At 47.9% G+C, this 21,129-nt stretch overlaps 2 protein-coding genes across 5 annotated transcripts in view; one reads left to right on the forward strand and one right to left on the reverse strand.

Annotated features, from left to right (window-relative positions):
- The first annotated feature begins 322 nt into the window (after positions 1 to 322).
- Positions 323 to 14,780, forward strand: LOC149360489 (thiol S-methyltransferase TMT1B-like). 4 transcript variants are annotated; one of them, XM_089572348.1, is made up of 5 exons: positions 337 to 562; positions 3,525 to 3,589; positions 3,758 to 4,420; positions 7,294 to 7,443; positions 13,137 to 14,741. In XM_089572348.1, exons 3-5 carry the CDS (start codon positions 4,046 to 4,048, stop codon positions 13,368 to 13,370), a joined length of 759 nt encoding a protein of 252 aa, XP_089428474.1. In that variant the 5' UTR covers positions 337 to 562; positions 3,525 to 3,589; positions 3,758 to 4,045; the 3' UTR covers positions 13,371 to 14,741. The 4 variants fall into 4 exon arrangements, with proteins under 4 accessions (XP_089428476.1, XP_089428477.1, XP_089428474.1 ...); XM_089572350.1 differs by lacking the exon at positions 3,525 to 3,589 and having other exon boundaries at positions 323 to 562; positions 7,294 to 7,460; positions 13,137 to 13,269; XM_089572347.1 differs by lacking the exon at positions 3,525 to 3,589.
- A 1,665-nt stretch (positions 14,781 to 16,445) lies between these two features.
- LOC149360490 (uncharacterized) overlaps positions 16,446 to 21,129 on the reverse strand; it is a 40,638-nt gene continuing 35,954 nt past the window's right edge. The window contains exon 9 of the mRNA XM_089572346.1: positions 16,446 to 17,118. Coding sequence (XP_089428472.1) covers positions 16,899 to 17,118 — 220 coding nt within the window. The 3' untranslated portion in view covers positions 16,446 to 16,898. The remainder of the gene's footprint in view (positions 17,119 to 21,129) is intronic.

A 21,129-nucleotide genomic window follows, 5' to 3' on the forward strand; every position in this document is an offset into this window, starting at 1 on the left:
GCGTGTAACTTTTTCTATGTTTTTTTTTTCTTTTAGTCTGACGTAAGAAGGACCTGACACACATCGCTGAACTCGCTTGTCGCGGGCACTGGTTTTAAGGGAATAATAACGAGAGGTTCAGCCTCTTGACTCCAGCAAATGTCGGTAAACAAACTTGCCCTGTATTAAACGAGGGAGGCACCGGGTACGAGATATGGCAAAACACTTCCTTGTAGGTGAAGGCCGGAATATTCTCCATGGTTTTGTTGACCATTAGTATCAACCTTGGACACGCAGGGAGGCAGAACCGGTCACACGAATAAACGAAAACAGACAAAGGTAGCTAGTAAGCGTACGCTACAAGGAAGCCACGAGAGCAACAATCAGATGCGTCTTGCTGCTGTTTCACTCTCTCTATGTGCCTTGCTGTCAAGCCGCACAAAAACAGCGCAGCAAAGCGATAAAGTCCACCGCAGGCCTGGCGCAACTATTGTAAGCCGTTCTCGAGCCGTCATCCTCGCTTGCGGACGTTGCGGACGAGTTTCGCGGACGGACGTTGAGCACCGACAGCAGTACGATCGAGGTACGTGCCCGTGCTAGTTACCATCAATTTTCAAGCTTTTGAATTTAATTTTACGTTTTTTTTCGAGTGCATGGACTTCTATGTGTGGAAGGTTTTCTTGCTGTCCAGTGTTTGAGCGACTCACCCTGAAATCTGGCGGTTCTTTGCTTGCATCTATTGACTAAGCACACTAAAATATAAGCGACTTCCGAAGGAACAGTATTGTTGCTTCGGGTCATTACGTGAATTCTTATTTTTTATCTCGAGACATGTCAAAGCGGCTTTAGCGTTTCAGGTGTCTGCTTACAAAGGCCAGCCTTTTCTACGGCTTAATGCTTCAGGCCTTATCACGCAGCTTTTTGGCCCTCTGAAAGTTTACCGTGCAGTGATACCCATGCCCATTCCTCCGTAATTTCGCTTGTGTCGGTGATGTTTACCTTAGTTATCCATTCCGCCTAGCATGGTTGCGAACTGTTGCGCCGTCTCTTGTCCAGAAATGCAAGAGCACCTGACAAAAACTATTTGAAAGTATAAGGAGGCACGGAATCGGGTGTTACAATTCATTCGTATATATTCGCTAGTTAATCACATCACCCCAGCCTGTGAGACAAAGTTGTCTGCGCAAACCAGACCCCAGAGTGCTCGGTTTACACATCATATTTTTCCTTCCTCATCCCGTTTGCCTGTTTTGGCTCCTACTTGCTATGGCGTGAACACTTAAACGCACAGGCTGTGCGCGGTTATTTAATTATTTATTTCCATACCCTAAGGGCCCTTACGGGGATTACATAGGGGGTTCGTCAAAGAAAACAACCGATTGAGAATACAGAATACAAAGAGCTGAAAGCAGGAATAATGAGGCTAAGAAGCCAGGTACGAATTAATAAGAGAAAGAACAAAAGGTCGGGACAGGTTCTTGAATAAGAGAAAATGTACTTATAGGAAGATAGGCAAACAAAGTAGTCCGCAAAAGATAAAAAAGCTTCAATTCTCGGAAGTTACGAAACATGGCACCTAAGGTTTCTGAAAGCGTAAAGGTGGACGCACAGAGGCACTAAAAAAATGGCCAAAGGTAAAAAAAGAGGTAAAACGCACTTCACTCAGGGCTGTAAGATTCTCAACATGACGAAAGAGCTGTTTGAAACAATGATGCTTCCGTAATAACCTCAATACTTGCAGGAAGCGAATGCGGGGCTAGTCGCAGTAAAGTTCGTTCAGATGAGAGTGATCGCTGGGGAATGCTTCCAGTCCGAATCCGTCATTTCCTCGATTTAATGTCTGTTTGATAGGCATGAACAAAAGGAGAACAAATATAAAGGTGAGGGGCTCGCTACCCTAGCAAAATGGATTTTTTTATTTTTTACTGCCTGCAGAAACATGCGTTTCCTACATTAGTTACATGTAATTTTTTCATTATATTGTTTATTATTGCATTATATTGGTTGAATGGATCAAATTAGTTTGACGCTGTATTTGTGACCATTGTTTTCTATTGTTTATTATTGCATTATATTGGTTGAATGGACGAAATTATTTTGACGCTGTACTTGTGACCATTGTTTTCAATCGCTATTGCCAAGTCTATGTCAAGTTGCCATAAGGAAGCTTTTACTCTCAGCGGCCGCCGTCATGTAACATTTGATGGTAAATAAAAGTCATTCAAAGTATTATTACTGACGCGAGCGAAGGCTCAGAGAAATTAAAATAAGAAGCCAGAGGTAAAAGAAATTAATAGATAATTTGAAATCAAAAAGCAATTATAAAAGAAAAAAAGCAACGCTAGGCCTGGAGTCGAAGCGAGGGCCAGAGAACGTGCACAGGATATCGATCTATGCCAAGAAACGATTAAATTCAGGTCACAAGGGCCCTGCAATTACAAAAAAAACACTCCTGAAATATCAAAGGCCGGAAGCGTAGCCAATCGCAAGACAGGAACAGTAGTGAAATTGGCGTTACTAAAATACACGTTTTACATGTACAAGTTCTAAACGGTACCTAGTCTAGAAATGTTGACTCCCTCTGATTTTTATTCACTTTTATTGTGTTTTAATTAAACGCAAGCACTCGGTGCTATCTCTAACGTATCGCTTCACCCTTTTCAAGTCAGCACCTTTAGCTTAAGTGCGTTTCTCGTAAGAGTGACAAAAAACTACAAACCACTCGTTCCATAGCTTGTACTCCGGATGGGCATGTATAGGTAGTCGCTTTCTCGGACCATTCAGCCGTAATTAATTTCAGAGATACGCTAAGCAATAGCCTCTCGTTAAATTTGTTTGAGATATGCTGCTTGTCGCCAGGGAGTTTTCTTATGGCATCGCACTCCCTTTCGTGGGGCTAAGCACATTTCCTGATGTCTCTGAAACTAATTACACTTTTTAATTAAAAGTTTTATACTCCCAGTCGTCCTTTTTCATACGGCTGCGAGCATAAACACTCTATGTCATCACGGCTGAAACTGTGATTAATTCAATTTACAAGCCATGGCTGACTAAGCATATCTGTCAATTTCTTGTGTGGCGTCGCGCACGTATGCGACATTTTGCTTTTCACTTATTTTGTTGTGCTTGCGTGTGTTTTCATAGTGCCAGACATGTATTTCGTGCGCCTTACTTCGCTTCCGCTGCAAGAGAACGCCGGATTGTCGTGTAGTGTAGATGGTTTGGTTTATGGGGTTTAACGTCCTAAAACGACTAAGGCTATGAGAGACGCCGTAGTGGAGGGCTCCGGAAATTTCGACCACCTGGGGTTCTTTAACGTGCATTGACATCGCACAGTACACGGGCCTCTAGAATTTCTCCTCCAAAGAAATTCAGCCGCCGCGGCCTGTAGGCTGAATTTCTTTGGAAGAGAAATTCTAGAGGCCCGTGTACTGTGCGATGTCAGTGCACGAGTTGCGGACATACGTAGACTGAGACTGCTGATCTTCCCAGTGCAACTGGACTCTTCCTCCCAGAAACTAAAAACAACGTCGTGTGTCCTTCAGAAGCCTGACGCGGGATTGCTGGGCGCCTGCACGCGTCGTATCTTCCCATTTCAATTAGATACCGCGTAAGTAGGATGCCAAATGCATCGCTTCTTCTATTTACTTTTGCCCACAAAAGTACACAATCATTGCGGAACACGCGCTAAATCACTAAATAAATGTCCTGTGGCCACATTTTCAGCAGAAGCTGTCAGATTTACTGCTTTCTGTCTTTTTTTTCTCGCTGTTCGCAGTCACTGGTCAAAAACGCTGCACATGGCGCAAACCAGGACCATAGCAACTGCATGAAGCAAACAAATTCCGGAACGAACATAGACCTCTTAGTTTAGCTAATAACTGAGAGCACGTGCAAGAACTGCAATAGCGACTCTTGGGCCTAGACAAAAGGCGTGCCGCTAGAGGACACCATGAGTAACAACTCTCAATACTACGAGAGTGGAAGCACCTAGCAGCGAGGAATGGTCAAGAACTGCTGGAATTGAGCTCTGCGAGTCATTGAACGGCTTGAGGAAATCGCAGGCATGCACAGGTGGCTCTACACATTTCTGGGCCACGCTGTCCTGATCGCAGGCGGCCTCGGCGCTTTGGTGTTGATGCCGATTTTGCTCATCAGCCACCGGTTCCAAGAGCTCTTTTTCGTCTTCATGTACAAGCTGGTGCAGCGTGTCTGCGAGAAGAGCTTCGCTCCTGTGCGACGCACGCTGCTCACCCGATTGGACCACGTGGTGTCGCACGACCCAACGCTCAGACCCCGCGGCGCCGTGCGAGTGCTAGAGGTGGGCGCCGCGTACGGACCCAACCTAAAGTTCTTTCGCCGCCCCATCGAATACTGGAAGGTGGAGCCGAACACGGCCTTCGACGCGGACTTCAAGAAAAACCTACAAGCTAACCCTAAGGTATGCGGGCTTCCTCCTACGCGTGGTTATGCGTATTTACTTGTTATAGTGTTTTTATTATCTATTAGAAGGCAAGCTGGAAATAGCCAAGGAGGTGCGATATAACCATTTTGCCCAACGGATTTACAAAGGTTTGTCCCTAGAGCACACTCTACCATGAGAAGTTGGTGCACACAGGAACAGGCCTAAGGGGTGGTAGTAGACAGGAACAAAAGCAGATTATCAGTATATTGGGTTGAGATTAAAAAAAAAAGCGCAACGTAAACTAAGAAAAGATCTATTGAGTACAACCAGTGGCGTAAAAGGTCGTGCACTGCGCAGATATTACAATTTTAGTCGCCCCGGGGACTACATCACGGAAACTAGACACCTTTAAATGGACATCGTGAAGGTGGGCGTGTTATATTTTCATTCTAATACGGCACTACTCTCCGAAGATAACCTCCGAGCGCAACCGCTGACGACCAAATGCGGATTTTCAGCTAATGCCGGACGCTATTCGACTGCTTGGGATTTTTGTATTCCTAACAGCTACAATTTGTTTAGAGCAAAGAGGGAAACAAGAATTTAATGAAATAAAAATTATTCTCTTCTTGATTAAAATTAGTGCATTGAAGGCAATCCACGCCAGGCTGCAGTTCGATTGCTTGGACAATCTTGCGATGAATGCCTGTGAATGCGTCAGGAAATGTCGGTCTTTATCACTTCTGTGGAGCACAGGAACTGCTTTTCCATGGAGGTCTACAGTGATTACGTCATGAAGGCGCATACTACCCTCACTCTGAACCGGCATCCCTCTACTGCCAGGTGGTCGAAGCGGAAGATGTTTAAGTCTTTTGCAGGACATTCCATACTAAAAAGCAGGGTCATCGCCTTAATATAAGCCAGCATGCTCGAGTGTTTAATCCAAAAACACAAAATCCGTACAGTACAAAACCCCCGGGAAGTACTGCAGGGGATAACTTACAATTCCTTTGTAAACTGCTCGTAACCTTCGCAACTTCATCACAAACGCTCAGAGGCATCTGATCGTTATTTAGTGTTTATCATGTTTGGTAATCAGGAAGCTCGGCACCAAGTATGCTGCCTGAACACGGCGTGAATCGTTACGAAAAGTGTAATCATGTCTTTTTTGAAGCAAGGTGTTTCATTTCCTTCATTTTATGCTTGACTATGAGCCCAACCCAGTATTTTTTCAGGTGTTAGTTTCTCTCTTTCCCTATACCACGGCTTCCAAATCTGCAGAATTTATTTCAGAGCACTCACTCACGCACAAAACAAACTTAGTGCATAGTCGGTAGAGCAGACAAACGAGGATCGGCTGTGCAGCTGCTCAAAAGACGAGAAATATTGTACCTCCCTCCTTCTGGAAATCCTGGTCTGATCCCGCGTCGCAGAAATGTCACGCTGTATTCTCGAGCGGCAGCCAGCAATACTTGCCGGCCGTCCGCGGTGCCTTTTCAGCCACTTTGTGCTCCCGCTGCCCAAAACATAAGCGTGCGTCCTTGGGGAAAACCGGAGGTTCGTCGCCGCGCACGCGACAGGGGGTACGCATTCCACGTCCTTGAGTGGTTTGGTTTGTCTTCCACCACGTGCACACGAACTGCAAGCGCTCGGCCCACAAGGTTTTACATCGTCAATACGTCGTCGGTGCTTGGACCTGCGTATTTAACTGCTGCCCTTGAGGTTTCCTCCTAACGTCAAGAAGGCCCTCTGCCCCTGTGTTCCCGTCGGCACAGTCACCGCTCCCCGCTGGGCAGTCATTGGCATGGTGTAACTGGCATTTCTCCAGCTTCGAGCAGAAGCATCTAAACTTCCTCGCCGTTGATGGGTTTCCAATAGAGGAGGAGGAGGAGGAGACTTTCTGGTTGCTAGCGTAGCATGCTACTCCAGGGTTTTACAAAAGAAGCACTCAGGACAACTCTGTGCTATTGTATTTGTTGGCGGTTAAAATCAATTGTTTCGCTTTTCTGGTTCTTCTGACTTTTTTCGTGGGCAGAAAAACATGCATTTCTTGCATTGAAAGTTCGATTTGAGAAGAAAACACTTTTAAGGCACGGGCGTTAGTACCCCAGGTCATAAAATATTGCCGGACATCGGTGTTGGAGACTGGTTGAAGCCTTGCAGCCGGAGCGCCCAGATGCTCCGGCGAACTAGGTGGGCCACATAGGTCACGCGACCTTGCGACCTTGTCATAACCTGCCCACCGTAGTTTGAGCAAATTGCTTTCCTTGATTTTGCTTGTTCTCCTGCTGTGCTGCTGCTGCTGTGCATGCATATTACTAGCGCGTGTAATCCATGTCTGCAGTATTGGCCAAATATATAAGTATAAATAAATAATTTCTGTGCTCATGGCATCCGCCAACACTCGAACTACTGTGCCGCAAAACTATCTTTACACCCCACGACATGCACGCTTAAATACTACTGGCGGGATTCGCTGATGTACCCTCTATATTCCTTTTGCACGCTGCCTAAACAACTCCTATCTTACTTCCAGGAAAAACCGCTGCGGTGGCTCATTCGTTATGGGGCTCGGATGCTGACCCAAAAAACGAGGGATCCATGCCGGTCCCGATGGTAGCATATCGATGGTGGCGAAATGCTAGCGGCTCATGTAGTGTGCGATGTCAGTGCACGTTAACCAAGTCCATGTGGTCGAAATGATTCACAGCCCAACACTACGGCATTCTTCATAGCCTAGGTAGCTTTGGAACGCTAAAGCAACCCAACGCAAACCTGTCAGGAACTTCTACGGTTGCTCTTGTAATATTCAGTTCAGCAAATTTCCGTTAGACTTTCGTGCACTTCCGGTGGGACATTCCGAATCACACAACAACCAATTTTGATTTTAAAAGCATCTATTGTCTCAGGTGCAGATGGAGCGTTCTATCTGTGGATACGGAGAAGACATGAGCATGCTGCCCGACGGCCACTTCGACGCAGTGTTGCTCACATACGTTCTCTGCTCTGCCAAAGACGGCCACAAGCTGATTCACGAATGCAAACGAGTTCTCGCCAAGGTGAGACATACGAAATCGTAAGCAACGATCTCCTTGTTAATCAGGATGAAGAGTGCAGCTGTCATGTTGTCCATCGGCATGCCTATTTACTTGCGCCTGCTAAAAATTACTGAATGAGCATGGACGCTATTGAGAGTGTGTTTCACTGAACTGCACAGTGGTGAGCAGCCTTGTCTAGAGCGCTCGGGCGGTGCACTTCCTTGCAAAAAAATCCAGATTTTGTGGCAGCCTCTAGGGTCCAGCTGCAACGCTTGCACGGAAGTAGCGCCAGATAGCCTCGTAAACAAAGCAGGCACGAAAAATTTGCCCTGTAATGAGGGGCTGCTCTCTAATTTCGGTTTTTGTTCCCAAGTGCGCACTGCTCAAGCGCTCCAGACAAGGCTGCTCACCACTGTACGCTATTCACTGCGAGCTGAAAGCCAACAGTTGCAACTTATTTCGGCCTAACACGCGTTTCAAGCCCTGAAAATATCTATTGCCGCGTGAGAGCGGACGTCGAGCCTCTTGAATAAGCGATGCATCTGGCAGCTGGGTACCAAGGTAGGCTCAGGTCGAAAAATAGCGCCCATAATATTCGCTCCCCAGCACAAACGTGACAAAGAAGCAAGTGGAAACAGTCAATCGCAGAAAGCACGCTGACCTTATGTTGTGCTAAACAAATTCGGTTCGAAACAAGAATTGAATACGAAAGTGACACCATGTTTCATGAAAAAAATAGCAGTTTAGCTCAATTTCAACGCCTGTCTGTGGTGTGATAAAGGTGTTTCTTAGAGTATGCCGGCGTATACATGAAAGGGCACGGCATGACGACAGGAATTCAGGAACTGGGTAATAGTTGCTGCCAGCTAGGTAGGCCTACCTTTTGCCAGTGCCGGTCGTCGAGCTGAATAAATGTGTTCGTCGTACATCGTATGTGTTCGCCGCACATCTGTCTCGACTTCCCCTCCAAATATCTCGTCTTGCGAGCAAATGCCGCCGCGGATTATCACTGCTGTCTGTCATCGCCGTGCCAAGCCGCTACGGGAGATGGGAGCTTTGTCAAGCCGCGTGCGCGGCTTTTTTTCCTTTCTCCTCAGCCATTGTACATGACTGAAATAAATGCACTGAACTGGGTAGCCAGAGAGCATACACCGCAGTGCAATGGTAAATAATACCCTTTACCTGTCTTTATAAGAACTGGTGCTTGTTTTGTTGTTAATTTATACATCGGCCGTTTGCCTAATATTAATTTTTACCACAGGTCAGGGATATTTCATACACAACCCCAGCCAAACACCTGTCGAACTGTGTGGCGTGACACCTCATGCACTCTCGCACGCTCCTTCTTCCGGAGACGATCCGGGGGCATAATGAGGGCAGTTTGCTTGTGGCAGAAAATACCATCTTCAAAACAAGAGCGATTAGCATGATTCTTCGGATTGTGGAACACCCGATTAACATAGGGGACAACCGCTGGTCTGATTTTTTCTAGACTGCCAACTTCTTTGGATGTTTTATGCTTCAATCTTCACAAAAGTTTCCGTCATAGCGACGACGACTGAAACAGAAAAACCAGCTTTCAGCAGCTTAACAACCTGTTTGTTTAGGCTGTCATGCACCACGTTAACGCATGATTTTTCCAAAACTTCTCTCAGGAAGAACTTACTAATGACCCGTTTAACCGTCTTAGAATGACCGGATTCAAATACCAACAGGTCTTTTCGGGCTCGTGGCGAGTTCTTACACCACGTGTGGGCTGGTGCTAAGGTCAAGTTAATATCTGAAAACTGCAAACGGTGCAGCAAAGGAAATTCGTGGGTGTAAGTTAGACCCCTCCCTCATCGTTTAAAGACCGATAAAGTCTCTTGCACGGAGTCCGCGTGTGTAACACAGAGTAGCTCTTTAAGAAAAACTAAATAGCGATGTACGTGTATCAGAAAGCCCTACGAACTTATAATCTCTGCCGGTCTTCAGAGCGAAAACAGTTGTAGGTGTAGGATGGGGGTTTGTTAAAGGCACTGGGACCTCAGAAGCAGGGCGGCAACAGTCTGCGGTTGGCGAAGGCGAGAACACAGCACGCGCAGCGATGGCAATGCCGCCGCTGAGCAGAACGGTCGTCTTCGTCTTCACAATTGCCCCCGGGGAAAAGAGGAGCTAACCTGGCGAGTTAGGGCGCGGGCAGGGTGGCTGGGTCGTAGAATGGCTTGAGGCGCTGTACGTTAACAGTCTCGCGTCCATGGCAGCGGCAGGTTAGACTGTGTAATTAACTGGAGATATACGCTCCAGGACACGATATGGGCCATGGTATTTGGCGAGAAATTTTGAAGACAGGCCCGGAGTATTTGTCGGAACCCAGAGCCACACAAGGGAGCCATTGGGGAAGTGTGGCGTTGTTTGATTGAGGTCGTGGCGGGATTTCTCTCTGCACTGGTTGTCAGTTCTGAGAGCACGGGCGATGCGGCGACAGTCTTCGGCGTGCTGGGCGGGTTCAGATAGAGGCGTATACTCGGAAGCGTCGGGTTGGTACGGCAGAATAGTGTCGATGGTAGCAGAAGGATGACGGCCGTAAAGGAGAAAGAAAGGAGAGAAGCCAGTAGTGGACTGCGTTGCGGTATTGTACGCATAGGTGACATACGGAAGCACAAGACCCCAGTTAGACTGGTTTGAAGAGACGTACATAGATAACATGTCACCGAGGGTACGGTTAAAGCACTCGGTGAGACAGTTGGTTTGCGGATGATATGCGGAGGTGGTGCGATGAATTATATTGCACTTGGTGAGCAGTGCTTTCACAACATCGGATAAGAAGGCGCAGCCTCTGTCGCTCAGCAATTCGCGAGGGGCGCCATGACGAAGGATGAATCGGTTTAAAATAAACGAGGCAACTTCGGAGGCTGTGGCAGCTGGAAGGGCGGCGGTTTCGGCACATCTTGTCAAATGGTCAACCGCGACGATAGCCCAACGGTTGCCGGCCGAACTGTACGGAAGGGGCCAGTATAAATCAATGCCGACGCGGGCAAATGGGCGTGGCGGGCCGGGTAGCGGCTGCAATTCTCCAGCAGAACGTTGAGGAGGGGACTTGCGACGTTGACAGGTAAGGCACGAGCGCACGTATTTGAGGATGAAGGCGTACATGCCACGCCAATAATATCGTAGCCGGATGCGAGCGTAGATCTTGAACACACCGACATGACCATACTCCGGGTCAGCGTGAAAATGGGCTCAAACTTCCGAGCGAAGGTGACGGGGAATAACTAGCAACCACTTGCGTCCATCTGAGCTGTAGTTGCGGCGATAAAGGAGGTTATCACGAATTGAGAAATCGGAAGCATGGCGGCGAAGAGCACGCGATGGAGAAGCAGCCGTAGGGTTGGTGAGGAAGTCAAGAAGAGAAGAGATCCATGGGTCGGCACGCTGTGCCGAAGGCATGGCACTGATGTGAAGCATCGGTGAGGAGGCGTCTAAGGTTGAAAGGCTCGAAGTATTGGCTGGAAGTGGGCAGCGCGATAGAGCATCGGCGTCTTGATGTTTGCGGCCAGTACGATACACGACGCGGATGTCGTATTCCTGGAGGCGAAGGGCCCACCTCGCGAGGTGACCGGATGGGTCTTTCAGAGAGGAAAGCCAGCACAGCGCGTGGTGGTCGGTCACGACTTCAAACGGGCGGCCGTAGAGGTAAGGGCGGAACTTGGTAAGGGCCCAAACTATCGCCAGACACTCTTTTTCAGTGACCGAATAATTAGATTCAGCGTGTGTGATCGTGCGGCTGGCATAGGCAACGACGTATTCGGCGAAGCCAGGTTTGCGTTGTGCGAGTACGGCGCCGAGGCCTACCCCACTGGCGTCAGTATGGACCTCGGTGGGTGCGGTCGGGTCGAAATGGCGCAGTATCGGTGGGGCAGTGAGGATACGGCGCTAGGAATCGAAGGCGTCGTCACACACTTGGGACCATTGCGAAAGATCGGAACTGCCGGACAGAAGTTGTGTCAAAGGTGCAGCGATTGAGGCAAAGTTGCGTATAAACCTACGGAAGTAGGAGCACAACCCTAGGAAGCTGCGCAGTTCTTTGATAGAAGTAGGTCGAGGGAACGCAGCCACAGCACGAAGTTTAGCCGGGTCCGGACGGACACCCTCCTTGGAAACAACGTGGCCTAAAATTGTGAGTTGGCGAGCGGCAAAATGGCACTTCTTTAAGTTGAGCTGGAGGCCGGCGTCAGAGAGGCAGGTCAAAACGTGCTTCAGGCGGTAAAGGTGAGTGTCAAAGTCAGGCGAAAACACGACGATGTCGTCGAGGTAACAGAGGCAGGTCTTCCACTTGAGACCACGCAGAATAGTATCCATCATCCGCTCAAACGTGGCGGGAGCATTACAAAGACCGAAAGGCATTACAGTAAATTCATATAGGCCGTCAGGTGTTACAAAAGCTGTCTTTGGGCGATCGGCCTCTTCTATGGGCACCTGCCAGTACCCGGAACGTAAATCTAAAGAGGAAAATATTTCGGCACCATGCAAGCAGTCTAGCGCGTCATCGATGGGTGGCAGGGGATATACGTTCTTGCGCGTAATCTTGTTAAGGTTTGGTTTGGTTTATGGGGTTTAACGTCCCAAAGCGACAAAGGCTATGAGAGACGCCGTAGTGGAGGGCTCCGGAAATTTCGACCACCTGGGGTTCATTAACGTGCACTGACATCGCACAGCACACGGGACTCTAGAATTTCTCCTCCAAAGAAATTCAAGGCGGCGGTAGTCTATGCAGAAACGGATGGAGCCGTCTTTCTTTTTGACAAGCACAACTGGCGAATCCCATGGACTGCTTGAGGGTTTAATCACGTCGCTCTTCTTCACATACGCTCTTTTGCTTACAGGCAGTTGCTAACAGTTCTCTACAGTTTTTCTAAAGACTAGTTTTTGCTCAGTTATATCGCTTCAGGTAACCTATGACGTTTTAAATTCGGCATAAAGTGTTTCGTGACAGCTTGAACAGTTTCGTCCTTAAGCATCCCCGAAGCCTGCCTCTTTGTCTGCTTGCAGAAGAATCGACTCATTTTCTTTAAAAATGGAGAAAACTTCCAAGCTCTTTTCCAAGCTTGATGATCCTGTTCCCGCAGAAACCTGAGGGCGGGTGACAGAATTTATGTCTTTAAAAGAGATGCGAAGGGTCTAACCTTCACGCATGAATTACCTGAAGAAAACAGATTGCAGATTTTACATTTAATTTCACCTTCACGACAAATCAGACGTGCTAGATGTACTCGCCACGACCCTGAAAAGACATCTTGCCATTTCAAATCAGTTATTCCAAGATTGTAAAACGGGCCATTACCACGTTCTGCTTTAAGGCCCGTAAAGCTCGCAGCTGTTATCAGGAAAAGGGCTGTTCAGTTCGTGGCGCCTTTCTTCGAATAGGGTTACAGGGCAGCTCAGTCACGCCCCTGGCGCCGATGATGCAAGGTGGCAGCACAATATTTTGAAGAAGGCAGAGTGCCAGCACAAATTGAAGTCAAAGAGGCAGAGAAAGAGACACTAGAGGCGCTACAGGACAGATTATCGCATGTCCTTTCCTCGCGGCATCCTTTTTCTTCATATTGCATGGCCACTCTGGCTCCTACAAATATGAGTACATGCTTGCAACAAGCTCATGTTTTGTAAATTGCGCTCATTGAACTATCACTGTCTTGCTGGCTGCGTACTGGCACTGCCACTCTGACCCGCAGGGAGGGCTGCTGCTGTACAGTGAGCACGTGGGACACCCGGTGGGCACCACGGCCAGGTACTTCGAGGAGTTTTTCACGCTGTTGACCTACAACTTCGCCTGCGGCTGTCACCTGAACAGGGACACCGGCGACCTCATCAAGGCAGCTGGCTTTGCCAGCGTTGAGATGGAAAAAATTGAACTGGACATACCCTTCCCGTTCAGCTGCCAGATATATGGTGGCGCCATGGCCTGAGACCTAGGCAGTGAAAACAGCCATGCCTCTCCTCCCTGAGTATTTTGGTTTAGCGACGCAGACGACATACATGACCGTACGGGTACGTTGTCCAAGTGCCCTGTCCTGGGCTTGCTTCTTTATTACGACTGAACATCACGTGAATATCTTTCTGTGTGAAGAGTAGCTGAACGTGGCGGAGGTTTCGGTTACAACACATTACACCCTGCCGATGCCGAACCCTTATAGCCAGGATAAAGTTGTGCACGAGCTGTCTCAGTGAAAAACATAACTTCCAGACTCCTAGTCCTTGTCATGGCGAAAGAGTAATGAGGGTAGCACTGCAGCCACGCTTTCCCTTCCCCACCAAACACAGCCAATCACCAGCCCACATAGCTGCGATTGGACAACCCTACCCAAGCCACGTGATCTTACACTGTCGTAGACCCAGTGGTGGGTACTCTAAATGGACAAATCAAGTATGTGGATGAATCTCGTTTGTTCGGTGAGGAATTTATAATCTCTGTCAAGATCATATAACAACGGTGCAAAAGCCCCAGTGTTTCACTGGTGCCGTTAACAAAGCATATTCATAACCTCTTCGGCTGACATCGATTGAAGTGTTTGTGACGTATGGGTGCGAAGTGCGATGTACACACACAAGGGCGTTATGGAATAAATACGTCATTGCACTCGAAAAAGTGTTGTTGATGATGATGAATTTCTATGGCGCAAGGGCATCTGCGGCCAAAGAGCGCCATGGCACAAGGCATTTCCGTTTACTCAAGGTTGGGGTCAAAGACCAAATTCCCAAGCATTTCACCCTGAATAAGGCGAGCACCAGGCCAGTGGAAGCTTGTACCCATTGTATCACCGGTTGGTTCGAGTCATGCTCAAAACACTCGCAGAAATTTTGGCTTATGACACCTTAGGTTTGAGCGCAAACATCGCAGCTATTCCAAGGCGATATTTAAGAGAAATTTCCTAGGATTGTAAATAGGAGGTGGAAACAGGAGAGAGATATGACAACGTCGCGCACTGTGCGTTCGGAAGCCAAGCACCTCATTATGCCTAGGTATTTATGGTGTCTTCGGCTGACGGCATTCGTGGAGTGTTCTACGCACTTGTGTGGTGCCCCGCGTTCGGCTGGATGCCACTTGTGCAGAGCCGTACGTTCGGCTGGGACGACACGCGTGCACGCCACCGTGGAGACCGACGGTGGAGCGCGGTGCAATTCCGTCGTGTAGCGCGCCCTAGCAGACGACGCTGTTGACGCTATAAACGTTGGTTGACGCAGCATCGACGAAGAGGGAAAACGAACGAAGCATTACAAGTGCGCATATTTTAAAGATATGCTGAATATTAGAGCAGCAGCAATGCAATTATTCGCGCTGCAATTACGCAGCCACCGGCCGGCATGCCATGTGCCTTCTCTCATCAGAAAATTAAAGGTTTATCAATACTTTAGACGTGCTAGTTTTGCCTTAGCTCAATTTCTACCACACGCGGATCTTTACCGCTCACAGATATTACACAGCACTCGACCGGCTTTTGAGTTTTGCCTCCATCGCAACACGGCCGCCGCGGCACGTTTCGGATCCGGGTGCTCCGGCTCCGTAGCTGGGCGCCCTAACCACTGCGCCACTGCGGCGATTGCAACCCGCACAGAAACCACGGTGAGTGGTAAAAAAAGAAAACACTGTTACATGACCACTCTTCAAAACTATTACCATCTTCAATTTCTTGTATTGATTGTTTAGAAATGCCCTCTTTACTGCTTTGTTTTATGTAGCTGAGCCGGCTTGTCATGCCGGCGCAGCTACGGCAATGTGCCGACATGCGAACGCTTGAGGGACAGACCGCTGCACAACTCTCACTTTTTTTCCCTGTGTACGAAACATAGCGTAAGTATTGTGATATGGATGGGTGCACCGTCATGGCGGTTTGTGCAGTGTGCTGCATGCGCGATTATCGCGCGATTACACAGTGGCAAGTCGCTGCATACGCTTGTCTTTGTATATGCACTGTTTTTATGTTTTTTTTAATTATGTGCAGTGGTTTTTCGCAAGTTATTGTATTTCGGACAGTGAATGAATAATTACGCTTGAGCGGCACCAACATTTTTACTTTTTGTCTTTTTAAATAGTGTAACACAGCTCGCAACTGTCCTTTCTCGCTATCGCTCCACTGTGTACTTCTGTCTCTTGCTCTCCCTGTCCCTTCTATTTCCGCCTGCTGGTGCGCGGGTGCTTAGGATATTAAATATATATTTTATTTATAATTTATTTAGAAATACTGCTGTCTCGGAAGAGAGACATAGCAGGGGTGGGTACATACATTTGTAAAAAGAAATAACATGCGTAGCATAGAAAATATATAACACCGAAGTATTAAAAACAGATCAACAGGTCAAATTGTCAGGCAACTGAACAACAAACTCTTCAATTGGCAATAAGCGAAGTGAGCCGTCCAATCCATTCCAAATTTCAACAGTTAGAGGGAAAAAAGAAAATTTAAAACAATCTATATGTGGTTTGAAAGGAACAATGTTTAACGGGTGGTTCCGTCTGGTTGCACATGCGCTTGAGGACCCAAATGTGAAGGGTGCCTGAATGCCAGATGACGTGTGAACGATCTTGTGCAGCATAATGATGCGTTCACGTGCGCGCCTATGTTCGAACGTTTGTAAATATAAACTGTGCATATGGGAAGAAGGTGAAAACTTACGATCGTACCGGCCGAAGATGAAGTGTATTGCTTTTTTTTTAATTGATTCTAAACGGTCAATGTCGTGGGTATTGCCATGGACGGCCGTATCTTTTCCTTCCGTTTTGCACTGCTCTTAATGAACCACTACTACTACCACTGAGCACTATACAATTTGTCTCTTCTTTCTCGCAAAGGCGAGATGTTTAGCTTATGCGCATTACGAACACCTACACCGCAACCCGTCGAATATTTCCTGCAATGTCACTGTGATTAGGACAGTAATAAAACCGCCCACATCCCTCAAGAAACTGATCTGCCAAGCTTAAACTGACAGACGAGGCATGAAAAATTGTTGTTTCCTTTCAGAAGAAAAATAGTAAGCATGAATTTCAGAATAGTACCTTTATTAAAAAATATGTACACAGATTTCAAAGGCTATAAAAACAGATTCATCCAGAAAGGCCATCCCCATCGTGCAAGTATTCTATTAAGATTACACACAAATAATTCCTACACGATATTCGAGCGAAAATACCCCCAGCCGCCCGTTTACGACACGAACTCATGCTCGCAGAGATCAGCGCTAGTGAAACAGGTATTAGATACTCTTAGCATATCGCGTACTGTAACTGCTCACAGCGGCCGTCCACTACGCACGCGCTGATTGGTCCCGACGCGCAAGGCGCGCGTGCTCTTGACGGGAAAGTGGCGCCATCTGACGCCTAAAGGGAGATCTGCGCATGCGCGTGGAGGCTGGCGGTACGCGCTATGCTAAATGTATCTATTCTGGGCCTTGTTCTCACTTAGCGGAACGGTGTTGCCATTCGCATGCTCTGCGCCCTACGAACTCCGTGAAAAGAGGCGCCCTGTTGTGCCTTGTACAACGGCCAGTACAAATGGCAGCAGCAGGCAGAGGCTCGTCGAGGTTGTGGGTGCACCAGAGACGTCGGCTTTGACGAACGCCGTGCGGGTCGCTTCGAGGTACGCGTCGACCACCGGGAGAGCTGTGGTGCACGTCTGGAACTGACTCCGGATGCAGTCCAGCTGCGTCTGAAACAGCCTGCGACGCGCACATGGCAGAGGGGGTTTAAGAACAGCTCACAATAACGGCCGAATTCATGGATTGTTTCATAACAAGCAAATGTAACATTAACAATATCAAAATTATTGAAATCTTTATGAAGTGTCGGGTCCGACGTGGTAGCCTTGCTTAATATCGAATGCAATTTGGAGACTCCTATAAAAACCTCATGTACGAGAGAAGCGGGCAGTTAATAAAAGAATTAAAAGATCACAGTAATGTTGATTGTGTGCGTTAGTGTTGACTAGGGGCGGACATGTATACATAGCTTGCACGTGACGTCACTTCCGCCTCCATCAAGCGCTTGCGGCCATGCTGCCGAACCATTCGGCCGTCCCCGCCCGTCCGCCCTGCGACGCCTGGCCACTCCTCGGACGCTTTGGATTATGTTCTCATCTTTCGGGCGCGATGCCTACTCCACAGATGAATGAGCCATTCAGTGCAGGCTACTGCTCTGAACTTATTCGATCGGCGCGCGTACGCTACGCACAGAAAGTGAAAATTTGCGACGATATAGGTCCGTACACGCTGCGACCGGGAGTCGACGCAGCGATGGGCGTTGATGTGTTCCCTGAAGTGACCCAGGGGGATATCGTGCACTGTTTCCAGCTTTGTGAAATTGGAAGAAATGAAAGCCTTCTAATCAATGGAGACACACAACGATTTCTACAGTAGGTAGGTGAGAAGCCTGTCTGCGATGCGCCTACGAGAAGAAAAGCTCGGCCTCGGCACGCCGCTTCTCTGCCGTCATTGCTCGCTGCGGTCGTGGCAATCCGAACCGGCTTGCCTAGTGCTGTAGCTACGATGCAGCGACGCGGGACCCAGTCTGGGTTTGTGTTGTCAGACAAATCGGGTGGCGTCAATCAAAACAGCAACATTCACTTCAGGGTGTAACCACTGCTTCCCACGTTTTCGCAAACATCTAGTTGACGACACAAGCCTCTTACCTGTCACAAAGTGCGCTCCGCACACAAGTAAATTTGAGTTATCGGGGTCCAAATTGTCGCGCTTAATGCGAGCCAGCCACAGCTCGCGCAGATTCGTACTGAGTCATGGAGCGCTCGCACTTGCATGCCTGCGATTATGTGACAAATGCAGATGAAGTTCGTGTTAATCGGCTTCTTGTTTCACCTGGACGTGTCGCTACGGTCGGAGCAGCCAAGGGTGGCACAAAAAACCATACTGAATCTACGGATGGACGAGAACCAGCACGATGCGAGCTAACATAGGCAGCGGTAAGCTAGAGGAGGTCTGGCGGTGGTTCGGCAGCATGGCGACTAGCAGCCGACGGCCACCGGATGTGACGTCGGTGCAAGCTACCTATAGCAAAATTAGCTTAGGTCCGGATACATTTACAGATAGAAGGAAGCATGCCGACGGTCGGATGGAATTTGTTTGGTGGCTAATGGTTCTCTCTTCATCTACTTTCTGCAGTTGTTTCCTATACAAAATTTACGCAAATTATTTCTGTCTCTAATCTGGACCACAGTCGATAACTCTCCCCTTAGCTTTCTGCAATTTCACTAACTTTTGGTTTCTTTTGTACATGCACCCTTACAAGCTGTCATATTACCATCCTTCTCTGCTAAAAGCGGTACCAGCGATTTAAAAGGCCACGCTGTTAAAGGCCTAAACATGTGCTTAAACTCCTGCAGGGTGGTGCTGTACGCCCTAGTTTTGCTGCAACCCGTATTCGCTGACTTAGAATCAGACTAGGAACGTAATTTTCTTATTTATTTGAAATCTTTACGCGTCCTGTATTGCAATTTTCAGGAGCTTGTCGCACAAACCCATGAGAGCAGTACAGTTCCGAAAATAGTAATAAAACAGGAAAACAACAAATGTAGGTAGTAAGAAGTAGCAGGCTGTATACTTCCCAAGTATATTGAGCATGTCTGGGACCAATTTTCTCAGTATTTACACCACCTAGCTCATTCAATTTTGTATTATTTTATTCTCCATTTTGTCTTCTTTTAATGTAGTAGGACATGTTCTTTACAGCAAGCATTTACGGGTTCACTTTTTTATTTTCGCGAACCATACAATTTAAGTGCTTTCTTCGAATAAGGCACTCATTGAAAATGACCTTCGAGCAGATGGTAGCCATTCTAAAACACTAGGTTTGCATCTTTTTCCTAAGAAAACTCGAGAAAACATCAGCTTTAAGTTTTTTCTCTTGCTGTTTCAATCAACGGTCGAACGCAACAAAATGCAACTTCTCTGTAATCGGCCGGGGCACAATTTTGTTATGCACACAGACTATTGTCAAGTGGAAAGATGTGAATTTTGTTCTGTAGTGTTCTACGGTGCCACTCTCTGTTATTCACGGCATGCGACATTGCAGCGAAAGTTCCTCGGCCAATGCACCCGCGGGTGAAATGTTACAGGTGCGTACGAGGTCTGTTAGAAAAGTATCCGACCTTTGGCCGTAGAAAAAAAACTTGCATAACTGGAGCGTTCCAAACCTAGTCACCTTCAAAGTAGTCTACTTGGGACTCCACACACTTCTCCCAGCGGTACTGCCATTTTGGGAAGTATTCCGAAAAGGCCCCTTTCGGAATGGAGTTTAGCTCAGCTGTCGTTGCAGCCATAATGTTCTTCCTTGTCTGAAATCGCGCTCCTTTCAATGGCCTTTTGATTTTGGGAACCAGCCAGAAATCGCAGGGGCCATATCAGGAGAGTAAGGAGTGTGTTGAACTACAGGAGTCTGGATTTCGCCAAAAAAGTCTGAATCAAGTGCGAGGAATGTGCGGGAGCATTGTCGTGATGGATGCGCCACTTTCCTGTTGACCTCAACTCCGGGTTCTTGGACCGCACAGCATCACGTAGGCAACAAAGGACATCCCTGTAGCACTCTTTGGTCATTGTTTGACCCTGTGGAGTGCGTACTCGTGGTCTGCCACACAGAGGGTGCCAAAGAAAGCAGTCAGCATCACTTTCACATTGCTGCGCACTTGGCGGGCCTTCTGAAGTCTTGGTGACGTGGAATGCTTCCACTGTGACGACTGGGATCTGGTTTCCGGGTCGTACCTGTACACCCAAGACTCGTCACCAGTTATTATGATGTTGATTAAGTCGGGGTCACTGTTTGCGGAATCCAGCATGGTCCTGTGAGACTTCAACACGAAGCTGCTTTTGCTCCACCGTGAGCAGCTTCGGCACGAATTTCGCCGCAACTCTCTCCATGGCCAAATCTTCAGTGATAATGGAATGTGCGGAAAAATTGCTCATGTCCACCTCTTCCTGAATTTCTCGAATAGTCGCGCGACGGTCCCGCATCACCACAGCGTTCAGTTCGGCAATTACCTGGTCATTTCGGCATGTTGATGGCCGACCGGAGTGTGGCTCGCTCTCCACCGATGTGCGGCCATCTTTAAATCAATTGTACCACTGCTTAATCTGTGTGCTACTCATAGCATCTTCACCGAAAGCAGTCTGAATATTCCGAATGGTTTCCACTTGGCTGTCGCTCAGTTCATGGCAAAATTTGATGGTGTAGCGCTGCTCCTGTCACTCCGCCATTTTCCTTGCAATAAAAAAAACGACGAGAGCACTGCGCACCGCCTCACTCAAATGCTGCTTCCCAGCGACTGACGCTACCGGCAGGCGGGAAAAAATTCGTGCATGCGCACGAAGGTTCAAGGTCACGTGATGCAAGCGCGCTTGTTTCATATCCATCAGGTGTTCGCAAAAACAAAAATAAAGTCGGATACTTTTCTAACAGAGCTCGTATGTTAGTGGAGCAACTAATTCTATTGTGGGCAGAACGGGCAGCTTCGTCTGCCTTGTGATTTCCATGAATACCGCAGTGGCCTGAGGCCGCTGGAAAATCATGTCATGTCCTTTCAATGTGGCGTCATGGTGCGTAGAAAGTTGGGCTAGTTGGTTGGTAGTACTATTATGATACATTCCAGCGGCTAAAAAGACACGGACGAAGGTAGACGAGACAGGACGAACGCCGGACTTGAACTGAGGTTTATTTCACAAAGA

This window comes from Amblyomma mixtum, chromosome 2, assembly GCF_055824585.1.
Source record: "Amblyomma mixtum isolate Tamu chromosome 2, ASM5582458v1, whole genome shotgun sequence".
NCBI classification, from domain to species: domain Eukaryota; kingdom Metazoa; phylum Arthropoda; class Arachnida; order Ixodida; family Ixodidae; genus Amblyomma; species Amblyomma mixtum.